This window comes from Agrilus planipennis, unplaced genomic scaffold, assembly GCF_000699045.2.
Source record: "Agrilus planipennis isolate EAB-ADULT unplaced genomic scaffold, Apla_2.0 scaffold60, whole genome shotgun sequence".
NCBI classification, from domain to species: Eukaryota; Metazoa; Arthropoda; class Insecta; order Coleoptera; family Buprestidae; genus Agrilus; species Agrilus planipennis.
In genome coordinates, this window is record NW_020438877.1 from 1431603 (window position 1) to 1443370 (window position 11768).

Below are 11768 nucleotides of genomic sequence, written 5' to 3' on the forward strand. Positions count from 1 at the left end.
TTCCTCATATTTAATCACTCTTCATTTCGCTTCTTCTAGTATTTCTCCACTATCCTTTCTCTCCTAATTATTAAGTCTGGTGTGCTTCTTTCTAATGATAAAACCCATTTCTGTTCATATTTATTCCACCCTCATATTTCAACCCTATAAAACATAATGCTTCTTATAACTGAATTAGATTACAACATCCTTCATCCCAATTATTCTTACATAACTCTTGTCCTATCCCCAATATTGCCATTGACTTTGTACATTGATTCTCTACTATTTATCTCATCCTTATTATTTTCCCCCAACATGTACCGTAAATACTACGAACCTTTGAAGCTTAAGTATGTTTTGTTACTGATTATATTTAATCATTATCTTTTATGATATGATTCTTCTATTAAACTATTAAAAAATTTTCCGAGATACTGCTAGTCAAATTTGACTAACTGCAGATGATATTACTATTTGTACTCTCCTAGTGTCGTTGGATAATACGCGAAGACAGTTAATCCAACTTTACCCTGCTCCGGCCTTTTGTTAATGGATGCAAAAATTATCTAAATAACATTACGCTATGTTTNACCCAACTCTTTTCATGTTTTTTTTTTATCATAATCAGTTCAATTGGACACACATTTGCTCTTCTTCCTATTTTGAACCAATTTTCGCATTTCTCGGGATATAAAGTAGAAGATAGTGCAGCGTCGAGTCGCCTTCAATAAAAAGAAGTCACTTCTATGTTCGAACGGTTAATTTAGAAATTCGAAAAAGGTTGTTTTACTGATTATATTTAATCATTATCTTTTATGATATGATTCTTCTATTAAACTATTAAAAAATTTTCCGAGATACTGCTAGTCAAATTTGACTAACTGCAGATGATATTACTATTTGTACTCTCCTAGTGTCGTTGGATAATACGCGAAGACAGTTAATCCAACTTTACCCTGCTCCGGCCTTTTGTTAATGGATGCAAAAATTATCTAAATAACATTACGCTATGTTTACTTAACAAAAAATGAAATACCTGAACATTATATTCGATAGATAATTAACTACATTATTTTTCTTTTTATTAGGTTTAAATCACAATACGTTCGTAACCATGTATCTTTGTACGTACCTTGTAATACCTAATGCATGTAATAAAATTTTTTATTCAGCAGGTACTTCGTAATCAGTAATAGCAGATCGTTGAAAGTAACATTGACGGAGATTACTTTTCTCTGCGTTATAAAAGCCGAACGTAGCGACTATCACTTGAACATTCACCGACAATCATTCAACAAACTGAAACGTAAACGGAGAAATGAATTATTCTACGGTAATAGTAATTAAAATTCAATACCAACTTTAATTGCGTCTTCAAATAATGACATCTATCATTTTTGTTACAGCTTTTCTTCTTAGTGATTGTGGGCGGTCCAATGGCTTGGTGTACACATCATGAACATCACGAGGAGGTATGTTATTCCGTTAACTAATTTATTTATTATAATTTTACGTACTTTATCACTTACGGATATTGTATAAATATCAATTTATTTTGTTTTTTTTAACTAAAAATATCAGTGCTTTTATTAAAATGTAATGGACCATAAGGAAATATTTATAAATATATTTTACCGCTCCTTATAAAAGATATTCGGGTTCAAAATTAGAGGTGTTTTAAAATACCATGGGCCGTGAAATACTGTACACTTTAAAAACCAATGACTGGATTGTTGATAATATGTAAACAATGACGATTCGACGTCGAATTTTTTTAGTAAGAATAGTGGTAGCAACCCTAAGTCATGACACACGATATTTTGAACTATCTCTAGTAATTAAGCTAAGAGGAAATTTAAAAAAAATATCATAACACTGAAAAAACGTGGACAGTCTGGCTTTGATAATACTAAGTGTGCCAAAAACATTTTTCCAAGTGTTGTAGTATTTGGTTAAATTATTTACCTCGCTACATTATCCTTTATCCTTTATAAAATTAACTACGTTCCTTATCACTTACGGATATTATATAAATATCAATTTGGTTTTTTTAAAGTACAAATATCACTGCTTTCATTAAATTGTAATGGACCTTATAAAAATATATACATAATTATATTTTACCGCTTATTTTAAAGGATATTCGGGTTCAAAGTTAGAGGTGTTTTAAAATATCATGGGCCGCGAAATACTGTACACTTTAAAAACCAATGACTCGATTGTTAACCATGATAATCTGTAAACAATGACGACTCGACGTCGAATGTTTTTAATAAGAATAGTAGAAATCTACGAACGGGCGGAGTTTGACAATGTGCACAACCCAAGGTCATGACCCACGAGATTTTAAACTACCTCTAGTAATTAAACTAAGAGGACATTTAAAAAAAGATATCATAACACTGAAAAAACGTGGACACAGTCTTGTTTTGATAACACTAAATGTGCGAAAAACATTTTTCGAAGTGTTGTGGTATTTGATTAAATTATTTAAATCGCTACACAATCCTTTTAAATTTTTATTACCTTTAGCAATACTCATACATATGTCATTGTCACTTCATATTCTGATTATTCTTAATGAAAAACGTGATTCTTAATCATCCTGAATATTTGGAGATATCTTAGTGAATTAATAAGAAATGTAGACTTAAATTTTCTATCATATTACTTTGAAACGTTCTGTCATGTCTTGAAGTTATACAGCTTCCATACGAATGCATGGTAATTTATATACTTAATATCTGTCGAACTATTCTATCAGTGGCCCAAAAAATGGTAAGGATTTTCTGAAATACCTGTACCTAGATGTCTTCTTATGTTCATCGAATCATCTCTTTTATTTTTCTATGGTATTAGGTATATTCAACTCTTATAATTCATTAATGAAAGGCATGTGAATGTTTACCGTGATGTGAATTTTAAAACGGCCCATCATTAATCAACAGAAAAAGCTGAAACTGCTTCTTAGATTAGTAAAAAAATACAAGGACAGTAAAAGAATCGATCCTACATATCTACAATCAAATCAATAACTACATTAACTTCTGTAAAGTGTCGACTTACCTGTAGCAATATACAGGTCGGACGAAAGAAGCAGGCGAGCGGTCGCGCAAGTACTTGCCAATTTATGACCTATTTGGGTAAGTCACTTGGAACCGATAGACAAATATGCTTTCAGTAGGCGTAAATTATAGTATTAATACCTATAGGACAGTAGAGTACTAGAAAATAATGTAGAAACATAATTTACCAAAAAGAAAAAATAAACCTGTTGCCTTTGTTTTATAGTTAGTTTTCACATTCACTGTCATTATGGCAATCTCTATCACTGTCACCAACATTAACAATTAGTTCTTCTGTTTGTATGTCTATTACTTGCTCACTGATTCCTATTTTTAAATATTTAATCTACGCCCCTGATAAGAATATTGAAGAAAGAGGGCTGCAATCGTTATACTTAAAACTGCCATTTTTAAATTTCCGCCAGCTTCCAGCGTCAGGCCTGTATTTTAGAACGATTTGGGGCTTGACACTCTTGATGATTAGAGGCGGGAAGTTGTACTAGTGGTCTAGTATTTTTGTATAAATTGATTTTTACAAATCCATGTTAATTTGAATAGGGTGCTATTGAAAGTCACATTAAGAAGAATAATTTTGAGTTGGTGTGAGTTGATGCCAAAGTGGTTGGGAAAGTAGGGCATTTAGTTAGGTCATTTATTTAGATTCGGCTTTTAATTAGGCATTTAAATGGTTAACGTATTATCAGCTGTTTCAGCTGCACAGATTTCAGCTGAAAGACAGAAACCCGTTTTTCTTACTGTTTTCATTCATTAGGATCTTTTAAACCTCTTAATGAAATCGTTTTAGATTTCATGTAACTTTTGCAGCTTCTTTTACAATTTTTAATCGAAAAGTGCAATTTTAGTTCATTTTTTTCCACGGCTTAGTAGGAGATGGACGAAGAAACCTTCAGTGGAGCATTATTTTGTATTTTCCCTGTTCAAGTATTTAAAGGAAAGTAAGAAATCCGACGTTCTTTTGAAAAAATAAGGGCATTTTCCTGTATTAGAGTGCTTTAATTTCGAAATTTTAAGTAAATAGCTTAGTCAACGAGAGCCTTTTTTCATCGAAAATGAACATTTCCGTAAAGACGCAGCTTTATTTTTGAAGAGCCATAAAATTTTCAAGAATTGTTTCTAACAACAACATATTCAAGTGCTCCTAATTTTAGAAAGATTGGTTATTAACTTTACGAATAGTAACTGATCGATTTTTTTGGCTTAATGGTAAAATGCTAGAATCTATTTTGTAAATATTTTCTCCTACTGAAACCAAGGCAGAATATTAAAAAAACTTTCAAATTAAATATTCTGTGAATGTTTTGAAAAAAAAAATTATTTGGGCCGATTTTATAACGATCTTTTGAAAACACCTACGTTTACCTGAAGCCATATATTTTTTTAATTTTTAATTGTAAGTTGTCCGCCCTTTCATAACTTAAAATTGTATTAAAAATCGGTTGTCTGTAAAGTCGGTTTACTAACGATAGTTGAACGTGACAACGTCATAAGAAAATACTGATGGAATGGTTTCATTTTTCAAAAGAAAATTTTAATTTTATTTGTTTGATAGATATTTTGTATGGATATAGAGAAGGAGGTAAATGGAAATCACAATTGAATTGATCAAGTTACATTTATTTGTACGCATAAATACAATTATGTCAATTTTTATTTATTTTTTTTTCCAATGTACATAGTTTTTACAAGTATGAATGTGCTTTGAGCAATCGTTTTACAACTTTTATTTACAACTTTTTAACATCATTAAAATATTTGTAACTCTAGCTTCAATTCGACAATATATCACTGAACATATATTTAATATCGAAAGAATCATTACTTTTATCACCGCAATCATCATTGCTATAAACATTCACTTTTTACTGCACTTCATACTTGACGAAAACATGTAAATGTATTATTGTATAGCAGCTATCCACGCGGACGCATCGCTCACTCAAGTAGGAGAGAGACAGATGTCGAACGCTGCCGAACGCGGAAGCCGATTGTGCCTCATTGTCGCTCGTTCCGCGCTCTCGCTTGCACTTCAAGCCTTAAATGGAACGCCTCAGAGCGAGGTAACGCCGCATGAGTCATGTTTTTTCGTGTGTCCATCGAATTATAAGACGTTGTCACGTCAAAAACCAAAGACTAAAAACAAATTAATGTTCTAGGACCTTCTGAAGCTGAGATATTTTTTTTAACTTAGGATTAACTTATGATTAAAAATTAAACTGTTTTGTACGTCAAAAATTCCCACGGGGATAAAATTCGATCACTTATTAAAGTTAATAACCGATTATTCTGAAATTTGGAGCTCTCTTACATATTGTTATTAGAAACATTTCCAGAAAATTTCAAGTTTTTGTTTCCGACACATTTAATGCAAAAGATTTTTTTGTTATTTTTTACACAATTTATTAATAAACAGAAGCACTTGGTGATTTTCAATTAGCGCAATTGTTTAGACAATTATATGGGGAAGATTAAACATGGAAGATACATATGACGAAAAATGCACTGGAGAGGAGATATTTCACAAAATGTAAAAAAAAATCGGCTTGTTGCCCCAACATCTCAGACTGTGGATAAAGAAATTCATAATGCGCGTTTTTTTTTACTGTTGTACCAAAAAATTAAAAATTACGACGTAAAGAAAAAATGAGGTTATCTAGCTTCCTTGAATGGGCTATAAAAAATAAATATTACATTCAAAATATTTCTTCCAGAAAACACATTCAATAGAATAAATAGGAAATGTTACTATTTCCTGTTAATGGATACAATTTTGTCTATTCGTAGGGACCCGCCCATTATCACTTCAGCTACGGTGTTAATGATCCTCATACAAAAGACCATAAATCTCAACACGAAGAAAGCGATGGGCACGTGGTAAAAGGATCTTATTCATTACATGAACCTGATGGTACCGAGCGCATTGTGGAATATGTAGCAGGTCCACACACTGGTTTCCAAGCAGTTGTGAAACGTATCGGACATGCCCATCATCCCGAACACTACGGACACCACGGAGGGCACCATGAAGGATATGACGGTGCTGAAAGTCACGTGGGTATCACGCATTGGGGACATCATTAGGTAATTTATTTGTTAAAGGCTGTGTTAAATTAAATGGTTATTGTGAGTGCAATTTTTTTGTAATAAAAATAAAGTTGTTATTTCTATACGTATGTACTATTTATTAATTCTTGATAGGTATTATTTTCTTCTACGTGTTTTAAATCTATTGCAGTGCGTTGTTTGATGAAAAAACCATTCATTTTCCATTATTTGATTTTGATACATGAAAACTAGGTATACCATGAACTTTTCAAGGATCACATCCAAAAACACATGAAGTATCAATTCATGCATGGTTTATTGACACAAAAAACATTTTTGCGAAGAAAAAAATTTATTTATTATTTGTGACCCTTTTACTTCAACTTGGTGTTAAAAAATAAAAAAATTATGATGATACGAGCAGCTTTTATCAACTGAGAACATTTGCAAGTGGAAAACAAGAACAAGGAATATTTCTAATAATTTCTGCCACATTATATGCAGAATTATACTAATCTGAACTGAATCAAATCTGTACTTTAATGCGTAATAATTCATCATGAGGTAGTCAGTTGTAAGACAGGTTCGACACGCACTTAAACTTCTTCCCATCCTTAGCTCATCTTCGCATTTTCCTAAAATTAGAACATCCAACATTCTTAACTATTTGCGAACAGTAATCCAATCTAGGTCTACCTCTACTCCTCTTAACTCCTGTGTCTGCGTCTAATATGTCTATGACCAGACCTTCATACCTGAGAAGGTGTCCTATCAACCTATCTCGAACATATATCTTCAACAACCTTTACCAAATTTCTAAATTCATCGTTTTTATTAAAGGCGATTCGACCCTGCGCTATTCCCTGCTTTATATTCGTACTACCCTTTCCGTCCTGAGTTATCTCTCTAAGAAGTATTTATCGCTCGCATCAATTACATGCGCACAATGAATTCGAGTGAACAGCAAAAATTTGAATGTATTATATCTCAACCAAAACGGATCCTATTCACATGGATTACAAAAAATTAAGTCAATCACAAAAATTGTACTTATTATGATTAGTTTTAACCTAACCTAACCTAATTGTTACACTGTAAAATTAAAATTAGAATGCTGTCTTAAAATTCGGACGTGCTGGAGAAATTTTAATAGCAGGTCTTAACCCAGCGAACCGAATTCCTAAAGTTTAATGTTTACTTTGTTTTTGCTGTGTTAAACACCTTCTTTATGGGGTTTCCAAGGATTCCGCAGGCCTTAGTAGAAAAGATAGAGAAGAGCTGTTCAATATTGTTCAATAAAGAAGAAAGGCCCCGCAGATGTTTCATTAGATAGAAACAGCAGCGCCTCTATGATAGAGAAAATACACTTTGCAACGAACCGGCGACTCATAATGCTCCGTAATTCAGTTATTTCTTGTAAAAGTGAAATGAAATTCAGAAAAGCGCGATTACATGTACAGTCGAACCTGGATAAGTGATAACTGGGTAAGCGAGAAAACTCTATTAATAAGAGAATTTGCCAGGTCCCGTCATTTTGCCCTTCTAAAGCCTCTATAAGTGAGAAACATAAAATCTATATAAGTGACAGTCATTTTTTATGCGTGAGATTGCTACTTGCCTACACCTCTATAAGCGACAGTTTACTTTTGCTATTTTATGACTCGTTCTTAAATTTCAAGAGACTCTTATTTCATTCGAATGAGCAAATGTGCGTCTGTTGTTGTTTTCTATAGTTCTAGGAACTTAGGTTATTATAGCCAAATGTGTGTATCGACTTGTTTATCAATCTTATTACAGTCAGTTCATAAAAGCAGTTGCGAAGAAAGGTCCTGTACTTCCTCATAATGTCTAAACGAAAACTCAATGTGTTGTCGAACCGGATTTTTATAGACCTCTATAAGTGAGACAGAAACCCTCCTGTAACTCTGTAAGCTAGAAACTCGGGTTAGTGAGAAACCTCTATAAGAGAGAATCAGATCGCGGTCCCTTAAGCTCTCACTTATCCAGGTCCGACTGTATATATATAAGGGGTGGTCCAAAACAATTTTTTCATCAGACTTCGAAGATTCAAGTTCCATCACTTGATATCTCATAATAATGTATGCAAGAAAGGATTACAGAAACTTTCATTTAAATAGGAGATTTCAAATAAAAAATATTTTAATTTTATCTTCTTTATGCCTTACTAAATTTTTGGTATACACTGCTTACTTGTACACAAGTACATACACATATATCAAAGACTAGCGTGTCTCATCAGTTTACAATACAAACAGGAAAAATTGGCACAGCGATGGACCATCTAATGAAACGGACTTTAATACATGAAGCCACCCAATCAATGGTGATATCCCCAATGGGTTGTTCCAACGTAACTTTCAGCACTCCCGTGTCCGTTATCATGATGACCGTTCTCATAATGACCGTTATCATAATCTTCATGATGACCTCCATTACTGTAGTGATAGGGATGTTGGGCGTGGCCAACTCTTCTCACATGGGCTTGGAACCCACCATGTGGTCCTGCTTCGTATTCTACAATACGTTTGGTACCATCAGGTTCATCCAAAGAATAGGCCCCTTTGACATTGTGACCATCGCGTTCTTCATGCTGGGACTTCTTATCTCCAGTGTGGGGGTCATGAACTCCGTAGTTAAAGTGATATTGAGCAGGACCCTGCTAAAACAGATACGTTAAAATGTTTTCAAATGATATTTTAGAAGATAGTCACAATTACATTTTCGTACTCGTCATGCTGATAATGTTCATCGTTATTATGGTAGTAACTACCGGTCGCAATAGTTACAATGCAGAGGAGCAGAAAAGCCTACGAAAATAAAAAAGGATATAACCAGACATTAATACAATACTTGGATTTGATAACAGATAAGTCAGTTTTGCTACCATGGTTGCCAGCTGCAAAACGTGTCAAAGCAGCGCTATTCAATAATAATAATCAGTTCCAATAAGATTAGACATAGCAGTAACAACTACACATGATTTTCATAATGTACGACGTGAGCCGGAATTATAATGTCTATAGGTTGTATTTGTTAATAAGCTGCGAGGACGTATGGGCACGACCTAGAGGGTTTATGACATTGCTTATTAGAATTTGGGGGACACCGGCTCGATTCCGAGTCCCGTCTGCCCTAATCGAAGTTTTTCTGTGGTTTCCTTGGATCACTTAGGCAAATGCTGGGGTAGTAGTAGTCCACAGATGTTCTTCCATTCTCTTATGTCTTCACTTCGCCCGGCTCATCTTTCTTAGCCACCCACCCATTTTGACGATTCCTAAAAGAAGGCAGAAAAGGGCCTTCCGTCTCTCCTCCGATTGAAATGAAACACACAAGAGTTTTAAGCAAGGTAAAGCTGTGCGTATTCCATTTGCTGCGTTGATTAAGACATATTGGTTATGTTTTATATTCGACAACTAAAAATACCGAAAATCATGCGCAGTCGATCATCGCACAGCATACGAACGCCTTTTCTATCTTCTTTTCTGGACTTTTCATTTCGAGTTACAAATGTTTTTGCGCCTAAGCCTAATCTTGTTGGTCAGGGAGGCGCTTTATAATAAAATAAAAAGTTACTCATATTTAATTTTGAGTCTATAGTTTGTCGCTACATTTGACTTTATTTAAGACAATCTTATTAAATAATTATTTATTTTTTTTATTGAAACGCTAACTTCTGTACTTGCCACTTGACGTTGTAAAAGTTTCGATTGTCTTCATCGTTATAGGGTCGTCAGTCCTAAGACTGGTTGGACACGTACCTCCACTCTTTCCTATCCTGAGCTAAACTTCTTTCTGCCTCTAATATGTCTCTGACTAGACCTTCATGCCTGAGAAGGTGTCCTACCAACCTATCTCGCCTATTTTTTATTGACTTCCATAGAGTCCTCTGCTCTCCTATTCTTTCTAATACCTCTTCATTTCTAACCTTTTCTACCCACGATATCCTCATCATCCGCCTATAACACCACATTTCGAACGCTTCTAACCTTTTCTTTTCCGCCGCTCCCACTGTCCATGTTTCGCACCCGTACAACGCCGTGCTCCAAACATACACCTTTAACAACCTTTTTCGAATTTCTAAATTAACCGTTCGCGAGCATAGAAGTGACTTCTTTTTATTAAAGGCGACACGACCCTGCGCTATCCTCTGCTTTATATCCCTACTACTCCTTCCATCCTCACTTATCTGACTTCCTAGGTATCTAAAATCAGCCACTTCTTCTAATTTTTCGTCTCCTATCTTTATATTCGCTCTTTCCCTACTTTTTCTTCCCTTGCATACCAGTATTTTAGTTTTACTTTTATTTATTTTCATACAGTACTGATCTGTCAGTACCGCTTCCATTTTATTTCGATTGACTAAGGATTAGTATTAGTTAAATAAGGGATATTGTATTACAAAAAATGTTAGGTTAGAAGTGCGTATGATACTCACCAGTACAGAATTCATTTTCCAGATGCAAAACTGAACGAACTGATTTACCAAAGATAGGAATATGGGTAATGATAAGTAGTTGCTGGTTGTTGGACTTTATATATGATATGAAATGTAGATAATTTAATTGTAACATATAATCACATGAAATGAGAATTACAAAATTCAAGATAAAAACTACGTCTGTCGACAATGGCATGCTTATTGGATAGTAAAATTAAAGTACAATACGCAATTTTACTTCTTCTATTGCGATAGTAAGTAACGGTTACGTAAAAACTATTGGGAATGCGATTGTAAAATTGTCACGTGCGCTTAAGTACTTAAATCTCCATCCAGTATTCTAATAATATATTATGAGTATACAATAGGATTCGTGGTCATACATATATGTACGTGGGTACCTGTATAAATCAATTAAAAATTTACAAATGAAAGTGCTCTTTTAAAACTGAGTCTTACTTTCTTTTCATTGAATTGATAATATAATAGACGCATGTATAATGTGATCATTGTTAGCAGGAGAGCAACTAAATAAAAAGTTGGTACGCAATAAGCAGCAGCGGGTTATATTGTTAACCATTAAGTAACTACTCCTTATGAGCATAAGAGTTCAGTCGGTCAATTCGTTGGCTAGATCCTCCTGTAAAAACAAACCGAAAATGTTTTAAGAGTTTCTTATTAAATTTATAACAATTAAAGTAATTTTTGTTGCACTTCGGCGTCGCTTTTGTAAAAGTCGACCGAACCCAATTCCTGAATCTTTCTCCACACAGTCTAGCTGAAACGCAAATTGCGTGCCGCATTGACTACAGCTGCTTTGTAATTATTTTCTTTTATACCATTGAACAGTTCTTTTATTAAATAATACTACTTCTTCCCCCTGCCCACGGCCTTTTTTATTGTTCTACTATGACGTAGTGTCGGTCATCGTTGTTTTCTAATCGTTGCAGTTGTCGGCCATCATTCTTTTTCAATTGTTTTCGCATTGTCACTGATGTCGGCCATTACGGTTTTCTAATAGATGTATAGGGTGTGTTCCGAAATATAACCCAGCATACTGGTCAGTGCTGATGACGTCATGAATCGGCGCCATATTGTACTGGTGTGCCACCATATTGTACTGGTGAAACAAGTGTGTCGTAACAGTATATCAAACGGGCGTGCTTCAGAGTTTGGACAATTTTTTATTGTAATAAACG

General features: G+C 34.0%; 2 protein-coding genes across 3 annotated transcripts; one reads left to right on the forward strand and one right to left on the reverse strand.

Moving 5' to 3' along the window:
* The first annotated feature begins 1266 nt into the window (after positions 1–1266).
* On the forward strand, positions 1267–6180 carry LOC108735954 (cuticle protein 7-like). Its single transcript, XM_018468197.1, has 3 exons — positions 1267–1315; positions 1389–1454; positions 5850–6180. Exons 1-3 carry the CDS (start codon positions 1301–1303, stop codon positions 6144–6146), a joined length of 378 nt encoding a protein of 125 aa, XP_018323699.1. The 5' UTR covers positions 1267–1300; the 3' UTR covers positions 6147–6180.
* Positions 6181–8404: 2224 nt separating this feature from the next.
* LOC108735953 (adult-specific cuticular protein ACP-20-like) lies at positions 8405–10619 on the reverse strand. 2 transcript variants are annotated; one of them, XM_018468196.1, is made up of 3 exons: positions 10567–10619; positions 8849–8938; positions 8405–8787 (listed from the first exon to the last, which is right to left on the reverse strand). In XM_018468196.1, the coding sequence occupies exons 1-3, from the start codon at positions 10579–10581 to the stop codon at positions 8449–8451; spliced, it is 444 nt and encodes a 147-aa protein (XP_018323698.1). In that variant the 5' UTR covers positions 10582–10619; the 3' UTR covers positions 8405–8448. The 2 variants fall into 2 exon arrangements, with proteins under 2 accessions (XP_018323698.1, XP_018323697.1); XM_018468195.1 differs by having other exon boundaries at positions 8405–8790.
* Positions 10620–11768: the final 1149 nt, after the last annotated feature.